Source organism: Anarrhichthys ocellatus, unplaced genomic scaffold, assembly GCF_004355925.1.
Source record: "Anarrhichthys ocellatus isolate YVR2014 unplaced genomic scaffold, GSC_Weel_1.0 scaffold2, whole genome shotgun sequence".
Classification (NCBI taxonomy): domain Eukaryota; kingdom Metazoa; phylum Chordata; class Actinopteri; order Perciformes; family Anarhichadidae; genus Anarrhichthys; species Anarrhichthys ocellatus.
Genome location: NW_022280032.1, coordinates 11328961 through 11350372, shown reverse-complemented (window position 1 = coordinate 11350372; position 21412 = coordinate 11328961). Strand labels below are relative to the sequence as shown.

General features: G+C 42.8%; 1 protein-coding gene across 1 annotated transcript in view; it reads left to right on the top strand.

Annotated features, from left to right (window-relative positions):
• mctp2a (multiple C2 domains, transmembrane 2a) overlaps positions 1–20788 on the top strand; it is a 31304-nt gene extending 10516 nt beyond the window's left edge. The window contains exons 16-23 of the mRNA XM_031862816.1: positions 72–146; positions 435–554; positions 10217–10336; positions 11408–11449; positions 16185–16294; positions 16394–16503; positions 17678–17775; positions 19922–20788. Of these exons, the coding sequence (XP_031718676.1) occupies positions 72–146; positions 435–554; positions 10217–10336; positions 11408–11449; positions 16185–16294; positions 16394–16503; positions 17678–17775; positions 19922–19981 (735 nt within the window). The 3' untranslated portion in view covers positions 19982–20788. The remainder of the gene's footprint in view (positions 1–71; positions 147–434; positions 555–10216; positions 10337–11407; positions 11450–16184; positions 16295–16393; positions 16504–17677; positions 17776–19921) is intronic.
• Positions 20789–21412: the final 624 nt, after the last annotated feature.

Below are 21412 nucleotides of genomic sequence, written 5' to 3'. Positions count from 1 at the left end.
ATTATATTTCATATCATATAGCGGGAAGTGTGTTAAACTGCAGTGTTTATTGCTTCCTTCGTTTGTCCCAGGTCAGAGCTGGCATCAGGACCTTCAAACCAAAGGAGACCAAATTAACGGAGGAAAACCTGAAGTTCTCCAAAAAGGTCATCTCTATTGATGTTTTTAGCAGAATTTAGCAGATGGAACAAAAAGGCTTGCCAGTATGTTCTCCTCACATCCCAATAGTAAAGTATCCACTACAAAGCAACACACAGTCGCAGTTTGGATTGGACATAGTCAAACTCATTTGTTTAATTGGCTTTAAACATCTGACTTCACAAGTAGCAAATAAGGGATTGTAAAGCTCATTGAACCTCATTGCAAAGTCATAAACATTATGTCCAGTATCAAATGATACTAACTGTTGTTTTGTTCCAATTATTTCCCATTAGGTTCTTGCCCGGAATATATGTCGGGTTCGAAAAATCAGCACAGCAGTTCTGTACACGTTACAGTACATTAAAAGCTGTTTTCAATGGGAGAGCACGCAACGGAGTCTAATAGCCTTTCTGGTAAGTCATTGCCTCACGTTAATGAACTCTCTTTAAGCCTTGGGGCGAACAAGTTTTGTCCCATTTCACTGCAGCCCAGATTTTAACTCTTTCATTTGATGTGAATTAGATGTTGGGGAGAATCTTTGGTTTAGTCGTTTTCTCTCTCGCTAGTCTTTTTCCCATGAAAAACAATGGCTGCCTTCTGTTTCTATCCCATGCGTATGTGATGGATGTGCTCTATCCTTTAAATCAAACCCCACTTGGCTTTCCTTCAGTTCTGATGACATTAGAGTGCATTTGAAGGGGTGGGGTTTGTGCGTTTGTACATCTGACTTCTTAGCAAAGCCTCCTAGCCCGGGGGACGGTGTAAGGAGGATCACAGTCTCAGCTTCTTTGGGTGGAGGAGTGACAGTCTGCCTCCGAGATTTGAACCTTGTTTAAATGTCTCTGTTTAGCTGTTTTTAATGAGGGTATATGATCTAAGGTCCTAAGCTTAAATAATCTTAAATCACCCCGTGAATCCCCCTCAGTACAGCACATGTAATGTCATGATTAAGAGTGTACACTTGCCATGAAAGCCCTGCCAGCACCGTGTCAGGGTGAGGAAGCGGTCACAGACAGGGTGTGTGAAGAACTCTCCTTTCACTGCCTTTCTTCTGTCTGCTCTGTCTCAGAATGACATGCAATTCATACCTGGTGTATTCTGTAAGCCCTTCTCACTGATCCTGAGGTGCAAATCCCCCCAGGCAATGGCCAGGCTCAATGTATCACAGCCCTTAGAACAGCAAGGCACACAGACAGGCAGGCAGGCGGACACACAGACAGGAAGACGGAGAACAATGCAGGCGATTGTATAAGGGTAGAGTGGGAGGCAGGCTACTATCTGGGAAAGAAAGTTGGAGAACAGAAAGAGTAAGGGTGCGGTCTACCAGATAGCGAGAGACTTGGAGGCAGGAGAGCAGGAGGATAGGCAGGCTGACAGGTGACAGGTCAGCGGGATGGGGCCATCTTCCTCCACCTATAATTAGATCCTCCGCAGGCAATGGGAGTGTGTGGTGGCACACTCTAATCTTTCATTTCCACTTCTACTCCACCTGCTGTTTAGGAGTGCAGCACACAAATAGAGATCTTAGAATGAAGGAAAAAAGACTCGCATGCTCACTACTTTCATCAGGATCATCATTGCTATTGTAGTGGGGTGCTTCCCAATGTAATATTTGTCAGCTGTGTGTCATCTGCTCCCCGTCAGTGAGTACGATAATTCTTGTGAAATTGACTGTAGCTGCTTTGTCCTTTTTTTTAAATGAAACAATTGCTCTTTTAAGACTCAAACACATGCTATTTGTAAAAGCAGACAGTAACAGTGTAGTCAGAGTACGCCTTTGTCTGCGATTCAAAAATGATAAGTGTCAAAGGGGTAATGGCGAGAATTGCCCAAACCGAGTGAATCTGCCACGGTGTTTTCATCACCCACTCATCAGCATGCTGAGAGTTCAGCGAGGGAAAAGTTCTTTTTTTTTGCAGTAAGTTATATTCTCATCAAGTAACAAGCACAGGGAAACATGCAAATCACATGTAAATATTAAACGCAATTGATAGTAACCGGGAGAAACAAATTCAGAACTTCTTTCAGTGAGAGCAACGACAAGGTCTTGACCGACTGTCATTACACGCCTAGTCCCATGCCGCCTTCCACACAAGTGCCTCTGCCCACTCCAAGAGTAGCTACTGTGCAGCCACTCCTCCTCCTCCTCCTCCTCCAAGTCATCATTTGCAATTAAGTTAGTGTTGGGAGCTGTCTAAAGCAGCATGCCACCATGTGCCTTAATGAAAGCAGCTCCCACTCCTATCTTTATATCTTTAGGCAGTGGTAATAAGGTAACTGATTCAGACATTGACAGATGGCCTCTGCTTGCATCTCAGATGTGCATAATTATCCCACTAGTGTCTGCTCTTTTCCACAGCGGCAGGCAGCGCAGGGCTTCTCAGGGTGTGCTGGTAGGAAACACTGCAGTGGTGGGTCTAGCTTTAATATACATTACAATACATTATTTATCAAGCAGGCAGACCGGTACCCTTTTACACCATATACATCCTGTAATGCATTACCGCTGCTGTGGTTTCTACTGGGACTGCGGGATGCTCGCGTAGTGCTTTACCAGGAATACTCAGCCATTATATCACTCAGTCCCACAGGCCAATTCTCTGACCTCCACACAGCATGCAGTCTACATTTGTATCCTGTTTATGTAGATTCTTGTATGCATTATGAGGTGGTTGTTGGTGGTATTCAAATTTTGCATGAGGGATCACTGCTCTGGTTCATGTTAACTAAGTGAATGGGAATGTGAAGTTCTTTTTTTGGGGGGGAGGGGGGTTGGCGGGGGAATAGTCTTCTTTGTTGAAATCAAGATAACTTTTCTCTCATGAGTGGCAGAAAGCTGCAGATTCAGGAACGTCTACATTTACAGATTTATTGTTTATTTCGTTTCCGTGCTATCGTGTGAGGAATGGAAATACTTGCAGTAGTGTCACTGTTTGTGAGTGCAGGAGGTTGCTTGTTTTGAATGTCCATACTGTTTGAAATCGCCTTCGATTTCCCACCAATGTGTAGCAGTTTTAAAACAGAATCTCTCTAATTAGGTAATGTAACAAAAAAAAAAAGAAACAAGAAAAGAAATACATCTCTTACTCATTTAAACAAAGTTCTGGCAAATCCTCATAAACATTTTCATCAGTGAACGGAAATACAAACAAGAAATTTGGATTTTTTTCCCCCTCTTGTTTATGCTACAGTAATGAGCCTAGGATCTGCGCTTTTCATAAGTTTGACAACAGCATGTTCCTTTTCTGAGAGAGAAGAAATGTGACAGCTAAAAATCTTCATAAAATAACGGCCTTTAGATGTGCTTTTCACTAAGACCGAGCGAGATGAATGTGCTATACATCAGCAGTGACTGCAGAGGGGTCACCCAGAGTTCTTCGCTGCACACAAGAACAGGACCTGTAGATGGAGCTACAGCACTGCTGGAAACCTGAACGGAGGCACTGAGGAGATCGGTTACTTTGCTCAACATTCGTGGGAACAACTTGGGAGTGAAATCCTCCACTCTGTGCATTACACCAAGAAGCACAAGTTTCGTCCACACCAAAAAAGAAGAAAAAAAGAGAAGCTAAAGGAGCGCGTATTAGACAGCCAAATTAATCTGTTTCAGAAGTTTAAAGTTGAGAACAATTTTGATTTAGATGAAATGGATGAAAGAAAAAGGATAATTTACATTTGAAAGCTGATTTTGAGCTTTGCTGTCATTAGAGCGCTTTAAGTATTTAAGTAGAATTAATATTTTAACATATGAGGTACCTCATCTGTCAGGAGTTAGACTAGAAAGAAACCTGTACACCTTATGTGAGTATTTGAACCGTTTTCTTTCTGTCATTGCCAGGTAGCAACCGCTTTAGACATCATTTGACAGCCTGTGAAATGCTGATTGCTTCACATCACACACTGTAAAGATGGCATTTGATGAATGTTTGATGCGATGCAGCTGTAAACACACTTGGCAGCTGCAACTGGGACTTTTTTGGGGGTTTGATAGAATCATCGTCTTCCCCCAGATGAGGGCAGGACTGGGTCAGATCTGGCTCCAGAGGTCCCAGGAGACCACCTGTGTAGAGCCACAGCAGTCGGGGCCGTTAACCAGAACACCAGCCTGGCTATGATCAAAGCCCTAATCAGACTTTTGGTAATTGTTCTTGTTAACGCTGTCCCTGAAAGTGAGATGCTCTGTGAGTCTAGGATCTGCCTGTTTGTGGTTTACTGCATTGCAGTGTGGCCGAGCGCTTGTGAGAACAGCAAGACCGTGCACGCCTGTGAGTTGTCTCCTTGTTTCTGCTCTGCATCTGTTTTCTCTCTGTTTGAAAAAGTTGGAGGCCCTTCAGGAGTGGGTTTCTTCAGTCTCATGGGGTTATGCTCTCCATCTCCACGGCTGTGGGAGTTCTCACAGACTGTGTAGTGGGAATGTGTCTAGTCGAGAAAAGATGACAGTGATGGCGATGGTGTGTATTCACGCTTTTGAGTCTGAGATCTATTAATTATTAAATGATAGGCTATGACTACTTGCAAACTGCTCAGCAGTGCCTCCCGATTTAACAGTGTTATTATTTAGCTGCCCTGGCTATGTGTCAGTTGACAGCTCTGGCTGAATGCAGCGTGTAACCTTGAAACATGTCCCCTTATTAGTGGGTTTAATAAGCTTTCTCTGTTAATATTCACTTCATTAGAGCTGTGAAATTGTTTCTATTTTCATATGTTTTAAAACATGCATTTCAGTTTTGAGAACACATTTGATTCAATTCAAACTGACCAAATTCTTCATTATTATTTTGTATTATCAGACAGTACAAACAAGTAGTGCTCAGATTTATAATAGCTGGCTGCATACTGAATACAACAGGTATTTTCTGTGCATCGCTTGTACTTCGCTTTCTATTACGCAATCTTTATGTATGCTTTGTGTTTAACCCCATTGTGTGTGCCATATAATAATGACTGCCTTTAGCATACTCGCCACCTTCCTGGTCACAGAGGACACTTCTCCCCAGGCGGCTGAGGCGGTGACCTGTCCGCCCCTGAGTGTGGGTGTTTCGGGGCCGGTCTTGGCCCCGACGCGTTAACGTGCGCGTGAGCCGAGCTGACAGGGAGCGAGAGTCAATGCCACTCCCTCCCCACCTCCTCAGGGGGAAACGGCTCGCATGGCAGATCTGTCACCCAGGAGGTCGCTCAGTGTTAACGCTCCCGACACGGATTAAACACTAGTGGCCAGTGCTGGAGTGCAGGGTCAGCGTAGCCACCACTGACAGGCACCACGGGGCCCCCGCCGACTGCCCTGCTCCAGCCTCGCACCGGCGCTACTCTGGCCCTGGCATGTGTCAGACAGGCGGGGAGACAACGGCCGGAGCTGGCCCTGTGAGCAAGCGCTAATGCTTCACCTCGCACGGCTGCTCTTCCTCAGTGCTTTGATAAAGAGCTGCTATCACGTTTGCACTGCACCGTGCACGCGTCCTCATAAACCGGCATTTGTTTATCATTAGCTTGCCTTTTGTTTTCAAATTGTAAAAAATATAGTGAACATTGAATCAAGGGAAAATAGACTAGCCTATATAACACTTTTTTTTTTACAATTTATTTTTAGGATAAGGAATAGTTTGCTATTTAACTATGGTGTTATTACTAAAATATGTTTTTGTTTTTTGTTCAGCTTTTATTGAGCAAAATGTATTACAGTAAATATAAATGTTATATGATACCATATTTTATATAAAAACTGAATTGTGAAATGTAATCCTCTCCAGGACTGTTAGAGCGGATTTCACCCCGCTGAAGAGGGACACGAGATTCCCCATTGTATTGCTCTTACTCGTATGTAGCCTCTCTTTTTCTCTCTCTCTCTTCCTCTCTATCTCTCTCTCCCCAGTCGATAAGACATGAGCTGAGCGTATGTGAAATATTTATTCAGCGTTAGCTCAGAGCACCATGGCTGCCCACACACTCTACCTGCCCCGAAGAGAAATCTTATCTGTGCTTCCTCTGCCTACGACACCCCCTGAAAGCCTGTCCCCACACTGGCCCGAGCTCAACACAAATTACATGTCTCATTGCTCTGCGTTTACAGCTACTTTAAAGCCTGCCGCTCCTGTCCCCAACATAAGCCCTCAGCCAGACTCTGTTTCAGCTGGGCTGGAAAAAAAAAGACCTGCGTGAGCTGAGCTGCTACTTGTGCCTTTGATTCATTATTAATCTCTTTTTTGTATTTTAATTGAGGAAGTAATGCAGATTAATTGTACTGCCCTTGATTTCACCCAGAAAAAACCCCATCTCTATCAGAGTAAAGACTATTCAAGGTTTTTTAGAGGTTCCTATTTATTTGTTTTTTAAAATAATAATCATTGTAATACATTCTATATACCATATTTGCACATTGTCACACACACACACACACACACACACACACACACACACACACACAGATATTCGCTTTTCTCTGTCCATTACATACACACAAAAAATGCAGAAGCAACCATACACATACGTACACAAACCCTGCAGCCTGTTAGTCAGTCTTGTAAAACTCTTTCAGTATATGTTCACGTAATCTGGCATCCGGCCACAGCCTCCATGACTGACCCTCATAATGCTGGCTGGCGCTCTCCTCGCTTTGTTTAGCTTTCCAAGTGGAGTGAAACTGAAGAGAGTAATGAAGATACAGCCACGATTAAATCTTCCGTGCTTTTGGATAGTACGTGGTCTTAAGAATAAGGGTATTTTGGAATGTACCACGTTAAACAAACGGTTGTTTTTAGTTGGCTGTTTTCATAATGATATTGTGTAGCCTCATGCTGTGACATTACACTGAATTGTCTTTTCAACAGTATTATGTGTGTAATACACTGATGTGACGCCTATATTTATAGCCCGTTATCTGCTGTAGTGTATAAGGAGAGCATTTGGCAGCCTTGCAGTCTGGTGGTACGTCTGCCAGTCAGTAGTTTGGGTTGGTAGACTGGGCAACCCCCTCCACTGTTAATCAATTTACAGGATGGTAGAAACTCTTGTAGAGGGTGTCTTTGTCCCTTTGTTCCTGCTGCGATCTCTTCTCCCTCTCCTGGGAGAGTGTGGGTGGTGGGACCTGCCATGCCTGCTCAGCTTTAAGTTATTTTATTCACACTTTTAATCGCTGAGTGCTTTATTATTAGGTACTGGATTCTGCTGGCCAGGGGATCTGCATGAGAAGGCGCAGAATGCATTTAGAGGAATCATATTAATGGCACTATAAAACAAATCTGTCAGGCTGTTCTTAACCCTGCTGGCAGAATTGCTCTGCCCAGGGTTGCCCCCTTCTCCAAGCGCTTACAGGTGGCTAAGGAGAGTGCATCTCCATCATCTACTCCACCGTGTGCTAATAGTTTTATTAATTCATTCTTTTTTTCCCTCCCTAGGCACCCTGTGCATAATCATACAGACATTTTTCAGCTAAATGGTGTTTGTCAAGGGAGTTTTCCTACATTAGAGACACTTCTCCCAGACATACATACTAACACTTGTTCAATTACAAGTCGTTTGTTATCCAATTCTGCTGTGTGTAAACCTAAATGCTCAGGTGTGTCATTAATTATTACCTCCCTTGCTTTTGTTTGTTGCTTTATGGCCTTTTTGGTTAAATAATTATTCTTTTTCACCACTCATACCGCAGCATATTAGCATTGTCGTGTTTATAAAGTTCAAGGTTTTACTTGTCATGCGTAATTTGTTGACGGACGAAAAAAATACGCAGTCAGGCCCTTAAGACTGAAATGGAGCCTCTTTGATGGCAATTAAAATGTGGATTCTTTTTTTATATGAATTTACACTTACGCCTGAGAGGTTGCACTTTGTCCAACATGTCCTTTAATCACTCAGCTGCTTGCTAATAAAACATAAACCACTTAGTGGGGAATTAGTTCTGTCTCCGTTTCACAGAAACTCTGGAGAATGTGGGGAGACAAGGGAAAGGTTTAGTCCTGCCTCTGCTCATTACTGCGGGATGTCTGACGGCAAAGTCTCAGTCTGTGCACCTGAGTGAAGGAATCCAAGAGCTTTTCCCAGATGTTTCTCTCCATCGTTTTTATTAGTGTTAAAAAAAAAAAAAAAGCATGTAAATTCTGAACACATGGGCTGACATACCATGAGGGAGGAATTGAGAAGATATTTCTGACAGTTTTGGTTTATACCCTAATTTAAGCACTCAGTTTAGACACTAGGCATTGTATTTCTGTAGGCTTTTATCTTGTCCACTGAGCCAGAACGCGGTGAGCAGAAATTTGCATTAGTGGGCGATTATGAATACCTGTGACAGATTCTCTCTGCCGGCTCCCTGGGCGGAAATGAATTGGCTCCCTCTGTTGACTTGCACAGGAAGACAGAGACCAAGCAATTAGACTTTAGTGGTTAATGTAGCAGCTTTTGCAGGGAGGGCAAGGAGGTTCAACATTCCTGCTGGGCTCATGTCAGTTTCCAGGCACATTTCCCCCCCTTCTCTTTCTCCTTTTTTATGAGAATACTGTGAATATGACAAGCTACCTGTCCACCAGCCAGCTGAATTCCTCTGGGGTGAGGGGAGTGTCGCTTTAGAGTCGCCTCATGGGAACTGAGGTGACAACACAGGACGTAGGTTATTCATAACAGAGATGAGATGTGCTGCAGCTACCTCTGCACATCATGCATATTCATTGTTTACCTTTTTTTTATCCGCCACAAGCTCTGGTTAGTTGCTGCATACGTAATTTAAATGAGCTCTAAGAATAACATATTGTTCCTAATGTTCATTTATTTATACCTTGGTCATCCTGCTGTGTTTCTGCATTATGCTTTGACTCACCCACTATCTCCCAGGTTGTATTGAGGGATAATAAGCAGTACAGTGGTGACGCCTAGGGCAGTTGGGCCACAGTGTTGTCTGCATTACTCACGGTTCACGTTTCCCTGGTGGCTGTTTGAACCTAGGCCTGGTGTGGCAGTAGGTAGACCGGCCCCCAGAGCACCATACACAGACTCTGTGCTGTTGCTATGACAGGAGCAGTCTGCTGTTTACAGACCTGCTATTGAGGCCTGAAGGCCCCAGTGGTTCACATCCTGTCTCGGGCTTAACTCGAACATATTGTTCATAGTCTAAGCACCCTCAAGCACTTGGAGCCTAGACCGCACAGTGCTATCATCGTGTGGGTTCAGCTTAGCAGTTCTACTGTTTTGAAATAAACTTTGTAAAAAAAGAAAGTAGAAGTAATATAACTGCAAAAGGATGCATTAATTATAGAAAACGTTGTATATAAAGCATGAGGAAAAATTTACATTGTGAAAGATGTCTGCGGCAAATATGTGGACCATATGTTGGATGTATTGGCACATAATCACACTCTAATAGATTTTAAGATTCAACTTACTGTGGGGGACATTTTTATTTCATCCCAGTCAACCGGCTGGTGTGATCCTCCTCACACATTCCTGATAATTTCAGTTGGAGACAGACTAATTAGGCTGTCACTAAATGGGTTTAAATGCAGCCGTCCAATTAGTGCTCTGCTGTGAAATGCAGTGGGTGTTGTGCAACGTGCTTAGCACCACTCCTTTACAGAATTATGAGGGATTACTCATTCAGTGTGATCCATCTTATTTCTACCAGGGGTCTTGGCTTTTCTCAGTATCATCGCCATGGAGGGGGTAAATGTTGCAAATACTTCTCCAGTTGCCATATGCGCCTCGTCAGAGAGCCTCGCTGCTTCCGAATCTAAGAGGATTTGATGTGCTAGTTAAAAGACAGCATACCATGCCTATCCATGTCATACTTTCTGTTCCGCAGTTAGGCACTCTGCCAGTACAGTGTTATTGGTGTATATAAATAGGATTTCAAGATATTAAAAGTTGTCCCTGAATGTCTGTTACTTTCAAACCACTAAGAGTAAAATCTGTTGCCATCGGCTGTAAATCTCAGAGGCTTTACGGGCTGTAGTGCTTTTCATGAGATTTAGGACGTGGTTAAATCCATTATATATTTTGTTTTGGGAACAGGCTTGCTGAGATTTGAAAGCTAGGTCCCTGCTACAGTGTGATGGGATTTGCGTTCCACTGTCATGTCCTGTCTTCTCAGATCTTCCTTGTGACGGTGTGGCACTGGGAACTCTTCATGCTGCCCCTCTTCCTGCTTCTGCTCATTGGCTGGCACTACTTCCAGCTCTCTACAGGGAAGGCCAGCTCCAACCAGGACCCGGTGAGTGACGTGGACTCCCAACTCTCCAGCGCTCATCCATACACAGCTGTAGATGCATGTCAACTCTGGTCAAACCCTGTTGGAATGAAATCCTTTTGGCACACAGTGGACAGATTGCAGTTTTAAAGTAGTGTCAATTAACAACTCTTGCACTTGCATGTAGACTGTATAGTACAAGACATGATCTATAAAATGCACCTCACAGTACAGCCAGTTGTAGCAGCATTCCCCATTTATAGCTGCTTGAATTAGTTTCTACATTTTCTCAAGAGGCCCAATGAAACACCAAGCAGTAGGAATCAAATCACTGTAAATGTGTGTATTGCCTATAGTCTGTTGATTTCGTATTGTCCCATCTGTAAATGCAGGACTATAGTTCTCTCCACAACACGCCAATATCTCCTCTCTTTCTACTGTTATGGAAATGATGTTTGCCCTACACATGTCTGTGAAGGTTAATGCTGTTCACACTTCCGACTGCCCCCCAATTTCACTGTGTTGTAAGCCTTCTCACCGGCCAGCCGAAGGCCTGGCCTGCTCACACACCCTCCCCAAAGCCACATCCCCGGCCCGGTGATTGTGTTTATGGCTGCTGGCAAAGATGCTGTCCCTGGGCAATGTTAAAGTCCAGGCTCACCCTCATATCCAGTGTTGAGACACTGCCACCCCTCTGTGACCCTCTGGCCGGCAATGACACAACTCTGTTCCGAGGCAATGTCACAGTGTGCAACACATTGGGGTCAGGGATGACTTGATATAAAGTGATCTAGGCAACAGCATCCAAATTAAATGTGTTTTTTTTTTTTTTTCTCTTTCTGTTTTTCTGTGTGCTTATGTTGTGGAGAAATGAGATTGCTTTGGTGTGACAGTGCTCTTGTGAGGAAGGCCCTCTTTCACCTCTCCTTTTGTGTGAGGTCACCCCTGTGATGCAGTCTCTATGGAAACAAGCCTCTCCCAATAGGGGTGAATGTACTCAAAGAAAATTTCATTACTAGGTGTTTGTTAAAAATGCTCCAGTGCCCACATGTCCCGTTCGTTTGAAATCACCCTCTACCCTTTATTTTCTCTTAGGTGAACACGAGCATGGGTGACGACGAAGAGGAAGACGAGAAGGTATTTTATCTTGTCTCCTAACATTTTACGGGATAATATGTTTTGGTGGAATGTTGTAGCTTTTCATTTTGCAGAATAAACATAAATACATCTTTTAGGATAAACCATGAAAACAAACAGTTTTAACATTACACAGTGACATTGCTCAATGGCTTGTGTAAAAATCATTTTGGAACTCATCAGAAAGCGTGAACCCTGCTAATATTTCTTTCTGAATAACCAAGGTTAAATCAAACGCATGACAATGTCTGCATTGCCTCGGCTGGGTACAAATTCCCGATACAGCAAATGGCTGTTATTCTTATACAAATAAACACTTGCTTCTTAGAAAATGGATCATATTTGACCAAAGAGCCATACAGGTTCTACTATGTATTTTCTGACTATAAATAGAAATATTTTCATGCATCCCCAAATGAGGACAACATCTCTGAAACAGTTGCAGCATGTAGATCTTTATTCTGTTCCTCTGGTAATTCAGTGTCACTCTACAAATGCACTCCGCCGAGATACTGCAGCCCTTTGAAAATCTATAAATCAAATTTAAACAGTACCGTCAATAGATTTTTCACAGCTGTTGGGGTTCAGTCGGTCGATTTTTTTATTTTTTTTTTGTACCATCATTTTCTTAATGGGTTAGTAGTGTTGAGAATGACCTTTTACAACCAGAACAAATGAACAAAGTAGAATAACACAGCAGTAAACTTTACTTTGCCCTGAAGGTTATCAGTCATTTTCACTTCTTCATTTGTGAGAAATCATGAATGATAATTTTTATTAATGTGTCTCTCTCGTGTCTCTTGAAAAACAAAACAGGAAATCTTTAAGTAGCCTGAAAATTATACTTCCCCACAGCACATAATATTCAATTACACTCATCCCACTGTTTTCTGTAAAGAAAGGAGAGTTAACAGGGATGTGTATTATTGCTTTATGGCAATGAAGTGTGGAGCTAACGCAAAGCCTCCAAGCAATGACCCTTGTGCTGCGTGTCTAGGCCCAGGATTCATATCCATAATGCGCTCAATATATTCTGCTGTGATGACCTGAGGCTATGAAAAAAGCCAGCTTCTTTTAAAAACGCAGGCACATCCACCAAATCCTGTCTGAAAGGATGGGCTAATTCCCAGATGAAACTCGCATGATATGTCTGCACACACAAAGTGGGAAGCCGCACTTGCTTTCATTGCTAGGAACAGGCAAACTGGTGCTTAAACAAACAGCAGTGACACCGGAAATTCTGTGTATTTATGAATATTGAATCGGACAGGATTACCGTTACACACTGAATTTAATAGCTATATAGAATGATTATTACATTTATCTTTACCTTGAAACCTCAATATATAATAGAGGAATGTTGACCATTTATTTTATTAAAAAAAGCAGTGTCTTCAGACAGGTTAAAGATTCTCTCAATAAGCTGCATGTGTTTGCGAACTCTTAAAGCTTTTTGAAAGGTTTTCCATGAGCCTCCCTAAGCCCTTTCACACTCAGAGGAAATGAAATATCTCCTTTCATTTACTAATTAAGCAGTCACCCATGTTTGTTTTAAGCTGTCAGCTTTAATTTAAAGTGGCTTTTTTGAAAGTCTTGTTATGGTCTTGCTGTCACTTGAATGTGATATCATGCAGTTAGATCAAGCAGTGTAGCTTTACACCTCCTATCAAAGTCTTCTTTAAAAATATTTGGGGTTAAAGAGTGATCAGTGTTAAATTTGATGACTTCAAAGCCTTTGCTTTCCCCCCCCCCTAGTCTTTCCTCTCACATGCGAATAAAGGCTTTTCCCTCTGAGAAGGTTATGATTACCACTCAAATATGTTTTTTATCCCCCTTTTTCCCCCTTGAGGAAGGAAATATTTAAACCTCAGACAGAGCAGCAAGAATGTGAAGGCATGACGTTAAAGAGAAACGAAAGGCACGGCAGTGTTACAGCAGGATAATACAGAACAGATTCTCTGACTGTGAACAAATCTGTCCTCAGGGAAAGAGACAGCTTACAAATTATGTGTGGGCAAAGTGACTTCCCTTTGGCCTTAGGTATCAATTGTGCAGATAGACCATATTTAATCATAACATAAAGAAACAGAGAGGCAAAACAAGTCCATAGATCTCCAATAGAAATGAAAAGGGAAGATGAAACGGCCCTTTCATTGCCCCCCGGCTGGCAGTGCTGGTCTGGGGTTGACTTGCTCCCAGTGCCTTGCCCGGGGGAGTTTGGGGGGAGGGGGAGGAGGTGATTGTGGGGGTGCTAGACTGGACTATGGGGTTACTCCATCGCTCACCCGATAGTCCACAGTCACCGCTGGGTCTCCTTGAGCACACCAGTCAGACAGACTGCTGGTGTCACGATCTGTGGCGTCCATTACTAGAGCTACCGCACACGGACCCACCAACACATTAGAGCCTCTGAGAGCTTTTTTTTCTGTTTTATCCTGGCAAATTGTTTGTTAGCATATCTCATCTCCATGTGAGATCATTTTCCTGGAACAGGTGTTTTTCATTTAGATGCACTTCTTATCTTTGTCAAAAAAAAGTCACTAGAATGATATTCGGTCTCAGAATTCAAATTTGGCACAGTTTATTCGAATTAGAATGATGCTAAATGAGCTTTTTCCAGCCTTTGATAACACCCCACATGTCTGTGAGAGTATGTTTACCTTTGTGCAGGAGATCAAATTGGTTCTCCATTACCGCACCTTAAAAGCAAGCTTTTACAATTTTATCTGAAATGAGATTATGATTTCACACAGGTTTTCCAATCAGTAGACATTTAGGATTCATTTAGACCATCCCCAGTTTACCCATCCTTTTCCATTTCAGAAGGAGATCTTTTTACTATTTTTTGTTTTCTCTGCACTCGTGTACACGCTGAAAGAAAAATGAACAAAGATAAAGAATATTATCCAAATGATTAACGTAGGAAGGACTTCAGTTTTGGTCGCTAAGGAGATGGAGGACTTAAAGAATCTTAAAGCGCATGAATAATGATAATCACGAGAGCTTTGCCTGTCGATGCATACTTCAGAGTCTATTTGTCTGTTTTTCCTTTAAGAAATGAAAGACAATATGGTGTCTCTTTTTTTTTCTTGCCGGAGCTGTATTTCTGGCTGAATTTACCTTGCAAGTGTCTGAAGTGCAGTTAAATAATGCTTCATATCTCTTATTAGGTAGGAATTCTAAATTGCGTAATTGGGTCGCTTAAACAAATGTAAATGGGAAAATGAAAAGGAATGTGAGACGAACTGATGAGGCTTAATATCCAGAGAGCTATCATTTGTCAATGCTAGGCTCTCTGCGTCCATCAGCTGCTCACGGCACAGATTGTAATGGCTTTCAGCAGACTCTAACAGTGCTCTCCGCTTTTAAAATAAACCGAGGACAGAGAGCTCAATTAACACCTGATGTGAAGTAAAGGACACGCAGGAAGGTTTGCTCAGCCCCCCCCCCCCCCCCCACCCCACCCAACGCAGTGGAATGGAGTAAGATGACGCATGAACACAGACAGTCCTCTTTCCCCATGATGAGACCATGAGATGTTGATCTCAAAGAAAGCATATTTGTGATAGTTTTCCCTTTTTTGGACAGTGCTGAGCCTCCAGTGTCGGTCCAGACTCCAGCCTAGTGGGGGGGAGGCTCTGCTAGTGTGGGAATTGCTCTCTTCCTGCGCCTTTCGTTGAGAAGAGTGGGCCTGACGGTGGGGAGTCTCTATGTGCTGGCAGGCCGTGTGTTCCCAGGGGCTGCCTCATGAAGCGCTGATAAAGGCATTCTGTCTGGACCCTGTCAATGCACACAGGCCGCAGCTCCGGCTGACTTGTAACATAAACATATAGACATCCCCAAGCCTCCTGCTAGGGTTCATCAGAGCGCCCTCCCCCATCACTCTCATTCCCCTTATTCCCTCTCATTCTTCCTCTCCCGCCCTCTGTCATCATTCCTGTCATTATTTCCTCCTTTTGATGTGAGGCTTCTCAGCTCTCTTTAGCTTGTGTTACTTGTGTTATCTCTAGTCAGTCCTCTGCCTCTGGAAGGCTTCACACCCGTTGTTATTTCTAGCCTTGATGGGATCACATTTATTTTTTTATTTTGAGACCACTCCAACCCCCCCTTACGTGTTGATTTATTTCTTTGCCTGGCTCAGTCATTATTCTATCAGTGCATTAAAAGCGCATAGTACTTTATGGGCAGTGTTAGTTGACACGTAGACAAGAATCATGCCAGTGAAAACATCCAACTGGTGTTTTAAGCATGGTGAAGTGTTTTCCTCACGCGTAGAAAGTGTTCGGGTAGGTTAGAAAGCCTGACAGATTTCTAAAAACATGTTCAAACTTGTCCCGTGCAGGCTGCTGGAAAGGAATCTTTCCTAAGTTGTGAAGCCCCTGCTCTTCTAGTCGTCTCGTCTGGCTGATTGCGGATGGCCATTTTGTGTACTTTTCATCTAGCAGAGAGTCTTGATTGTGCTGCACTTGTGCAACGGCTCTATTGTGTGTGGCGGACAAAAGCTGAAATCTCTCAGCCATCCACATAACCGCTTCAGAGCACTGAGTCTGTCTCGTCTTCTAAAGCATAGTCTGAAGATGTACAGTGTTTGCTCATTATGGGCCATTCAATAGATAAATCACACATAATAGCACAGCAGAGATAAACTGCTCTTTGTCTACCCTGCCCAACAACTGACATACAGTGTACCTCATCAGTCTCTCTGCATTTTCTTTTTTGTTTGTTTCCTTTTTAGGAATCCGGAAAAAAGGGTTTGATGGAGAAGATACATATGGTGCAGGAAGTAGTGCTGGCTGTCCAGAACGTTTTGGAGGAAATCGCAAACATCGGAGAGCGAATCAAGAAGTAATTTGACCGTTTTATATTTATCCTACAAAATATCTTTATGTAAAAAAATGTTTTAATAGATCTTCAAATGAATCTGACACACTATTTCTTTTATAGCATATTCAACTGGTCTGTCCCCTTCTTGTCATGCCTGGCCTGCATGATGCTGTTTGTGGCAACTGCGCTGTTGTATTTCATCCCTCTGCGATATATTGTGCTGATATGGGGTAAGTTCTACATCTAACAAACACTGTTTAATTCGTAAAATTGTAAAAAAAAAAAAAAAAACATTTGTGCAATCAAAACTTTATTCTGTGAATACCTAAAGCTGACAAACTCCCACTATTTAGATCCATCATTACTGTGACCAAAACACACTGACAAGCATATAAATCAATGCCCATGCCATTGTTGTAAAACAAAACTCTTATTCAAGCTTCCTAACTGCAAATCCATGATTTAATAAAGTACAGTAATTTAAGAACTCTGCCATGCCTACACCTCTGCAGATGCACAGAGATCAGACAGCTGCAGAGGTTTGTTCCGCTCAGTGTGGGCTGATGCAGCAGAGGCGAGGCCTAAGGTTTGTGTGGAAACAAAGCAGAGATAGAGTAGCAAGCTGCATATAATACATGATGTCCTTGGGCAGTCTGTAGGCTCCTGGTCTAGCCTCTCATTATCCGCTGTAGTCATACAGAATAGACAGTCATCTCAGTGGTCAGGGAGATATGCTGCCCTTAACGGGCTCTCCTCCTCCAGCTGAAAGCCCACAACCACTGTACTTCCACACTGCCTTCAACACAATCAATACCAAAAAACCATCATATCAAACAAAAAACACACAGCCTGAGACACTCCTCTGCCTCCCCAGTTAACCCCCATCTCTGTGGTTGCAAGGCAAGCCTTTCAAGTTGCTTGCACATATTTAAGTCCTTAGGTTCTTTGTCTGCATGTTGAGGTACAGGCGGTACCAAGCTGAGAATATAATGGTCCCATTACAGGACCCTGAAGATAGTGTTTTTTCTCTCTCTCTGGTATGCAGCTATGTGCAAAGTAAATATAGATATGCTAGAAATGATTATGTTGAAGCAAACAGAAGTGAGGAAAAGTTTTCATAAATGCCTGCGTCTTATTTTGAAATCGCTGTTATCATTATTCATCTGCTTTAATTGATTACGTATTGCGTTACCTCGTCTTCATTGTATTGGTCCGTCTTGAATTCAGTTTGTCTAAAATGAATCAATTGAAACCGCATCATATAACGCAGTTGCTGACACACCGGTGGGAACTCTATAGAGAACATAGATAGAGTTACACAACTCTTTTTATTTATTTTGGACACTGTAAAGAATGCTGGTTGGTGTGACACCTTTATTTATTAATGTGTTCTTGTTTTCACAGGTGTTAACAAATTTACCAAGAAGCTGCGCAACCCATATACTGTTGACAATAATGATATACTGGATTTCCTCAAGAGGGTGCCTTCTGATGTTCAAAAGGTAAGGGTCCAATTTTGCATACAGATAGGGAAGGAATTCCCTGAAGACGTCTGCATTATTTGCTGTACCAGAATTCCCAAGTGTTGCGGAAATATATCCTCTGGCTTTGTTTGATTATTAATGGACTCTCGCCTTTAAAGCAGCCCTGGCCCAATTATTCCTCAGCGCAGCTCCATGTACTCGCCGTATTGCCTGCGTGAGGAGATGCTCAGATCTGTCCTCAGCCATATTGCTGCAGCCTCGTCCGTTATTAGCAATTTTGTCCGTCTGATTGAAGCGCTGTGACATTAAAGTTGGTGATTGGCCGAGGGCTGGCAGAGGGCTCCTGACGTCGCCGACTGTTGTGTCAGCGCAGAAACTCTGATGTGGCCTCAGTCACTTCAGGGCGGCAGAGTCAATTAATGTAGTCGTGAGCCCCAGTCGTCTTGCTGGGTGCCATATGTGATTACATATTAGCCATGGCTGATATGTCATTTGCATTTACATCACAGAGCTGAGGAGAGCTGTCAGGGTCTTGTAAGTGGTGCTGGGTGCTCGCCGTTCTCTGACTTAGAATTTTGCTCAGCCAGGAAATGAAGTGCCACACAGTGCCTTCATCTCCCAGGTAACTCGCCAGACTGAATTCAGCGAGAAAGCCTGACAGTCTGGATCTGGAAAGACACTCTCACCCCAGTCTGTTTCTCTGCGGCACCCTTGATGTCCTCCTGCAGCAAGCCATTGCTGACTCCTCTGTGATGTTGGAGGGAGCCTGTGTTGTTTGAGATTTGGCTGACTGAGTTGGCAAAACAAGGTGGTGAATACATTTTGATTCGGAATCCTTTGTATGTCTTCTTCCCCATTGGGATACAATGTTTGAGCTTTGAAAGTGACTCACTTTCAAATCTCATGGAAACAATACTTTTTAGCCTGGTTTAAATGAGAAAGTACATCTTGAAAATAGCTCCAATCATAAAAAACAAAACACCCTTAAGATTCATCATAAGTACGTTTCATTATGTCCTGTGAAAAATAACCTTAACATCATATACACAGGAGACCCAAAACAATAGACCACATATTTTGTTGTTGTTGACTTGGAACTTCAAACCTCTGATAGGTGTGGACACAAAAACACCACAAAGGCTGAAAATTGACTCCTGTCTTTCTTGCAAATGTGACTTGGCAATTAGTGCCTGTGCACATCTACAAAGTCTGCCTCAAACGGGGACTTCTGACAACACTGTGTCTGTCCTGAAATAAGAAGCATCTGTCAGTTCTGAGGACAGTTTCATGTTCTGATGCAGGAGGCAGTCACTTTGTTCCCACATTCCATCTCCCATTCTAATAATGGAGAGCAGCTAATTAGCATATAGCTCTTACCTTTATTCAACAGATTTACCGTGTTGTTGGAGCTCAGCAAGCATGCTTCAAAAGCAACTTTTCAAATTCCAGCTCTTCTCCTTTTCAGTTTAACCTATCATCAGTCCTCTTTGGATTATGTAGGCAGTTTTAAAGGAAAATGGACAATTGAATCACATTTTTTAATGTCAAAGAGAACATGATTCTACAACATACATTTATTTTGCAAATCCATTTGAACATCAAGGCATTTCTGGAAAAATAAATACTAAGACATTCGCCAATCTATCTACAGCTTAATTCCATACATGTAACTAGCTGAAAAAAAAAGTCTAAATGTCACAGTGCAGGTGTTGTTTTTCTGTGAAGAAATCAAAGTCACACCAAGGGGCTGTAAAGCCACGAAGAAAGTTACACATCAACTGATTACTCAAACAACACTCGCTTCATACAGTTCTACAGTCTCAGGCATCAACAAAGTTTCCTTGAGGGGACATAACTTTCAGTGATTATGCAGTTTGCAACTCCCTCACTGGCCTGGCAGGTCATCCCAACAGTTGATTTCTGTTTCTAATATTGTGATTGTGGTGCAGAATGAGGGGGGCGTACACTGGTACGGAACCCTTGACTCTTCAAATCCTTCCTCCCTGTGATTAATCCCCTCTGCTCCTGTGTTTAAAAAATGATTCATTACAGGCGAGCCCGCCTCGCTTTCCCCTGCACCAGCTCTCCTCAGGGGAGCCATTACCGTGCGCTCCACTGAGCTCGGATTACCTGCCTCTGACCAAACTCCTGTTTGTTTTTACAGGTGCAGCACAGCGCGCTGAGAGCGCCCACCAGCCAGAACCAGCCGCGGAAGAAGAGGTAAGCGTTGCTGGATGAAAGGCTGGTCTCCTTTTGAATACGCTACGATGCAGTCCACCTGACAACAATGCTCCAGTGCCAGCAGAGGCCCCTGACCCATGTGCCCCCCCCCCCCCCCCACCATACCATCCTAACTCTGCCCCCTGCTGCTGAGGGGCAGCCAGCCGCTCTCTGGCTTGTGCGTATGTGCCACCCCCCCCCAGACAGAGGCTGTGAACTGTAGCAGCTAGAAGGGCAGCACATGGCGCTGTCAATCACAAGCCTGGAGGTAAAGAAAAGAGAGCGCTGCAAGGCTCAGCCTTCATCTTTGGATATCATTTAGAAAAGGAATGAAAATCGTCGGGTTTGGCTTACCTTAGACCTCTAATGTTTTGCTTCTTTTTAAATTCTCTTTTATTTACTTTGAAACTAAGAAATTTGCCTTCCGGTCAAGTTAATACAACTTCAACCGAACATGGAAATGTTTTTCTTTATTCATGTGTTAATATAATTAAAGATCAAAAGGTCATATATCTCGCAATAGATTTTTATGTTCCAATCAAAATATGTTTTCTCGCACATTTAACATATTAGGACAGAGTACTGAATGCTATTGTTTTTGTGGTAAGGATTTAATGTATATAATATAATTCTCTCAGCTTTCTTAGTTTTATGTCGGCAACAAATATATATTTATGTACTGCATGTGCTTTATTTCCAGCTGACTTTTTATGTCACTGTATTAATTTGAGTTTTATTTTTACTCGGTATCTTGTCTGCTTCATCAAATGGAGAATTTGCAGGAGTCCTGAGTAAAGAATCTTGATCAGTTTGAGCTCTTGTTTTTTGCCCGTGTTTTTTCAATAACTGCACTCTAGTGAGGATGGATTACACCACTTCTTTACTTGAATACACAGTAAACACATCTGATTACACAACACAGCCATTGGAACAGAGCTCACACACCGGCCACCGCTGTGCCTTGGTTACCGAGCTCACATCAAAGCTGTGTAGCTCCAGTGTGCTTCCTAATGCATTGCTTTGTTGCCTTCTCACAATAACAGGGTCCAGATGAGAGAGAGAAAGAGCTCATCTCACAGAGAGTACTCTCTCCATCCTCAGCACTTAGTGCTTTACATTTCCACTAAAATCACCTGGTCTATCTAATGGTTACACACACACACACATACTGTTTTTTTTTTTCCATCCGTCTCCACACAATACGATTTCCAAGAAGAGGGTGTAGTATATCCTCTATAAATGTTCTCATCCATATTTAGTTTACATACAAAACATATATTATAGACACTTCTGGCCATTTCTGTTTGTCACATGAGTGCCCTACTGAGAAAGGGGAAAATTTATTTATATTAGCTGCAGTAGTCTACATAAGAGGCAGTTCACCATGTGTTTCCTCCTTTACCTTCTCTCTGTCTCTCTGATAGTAGACAAATGG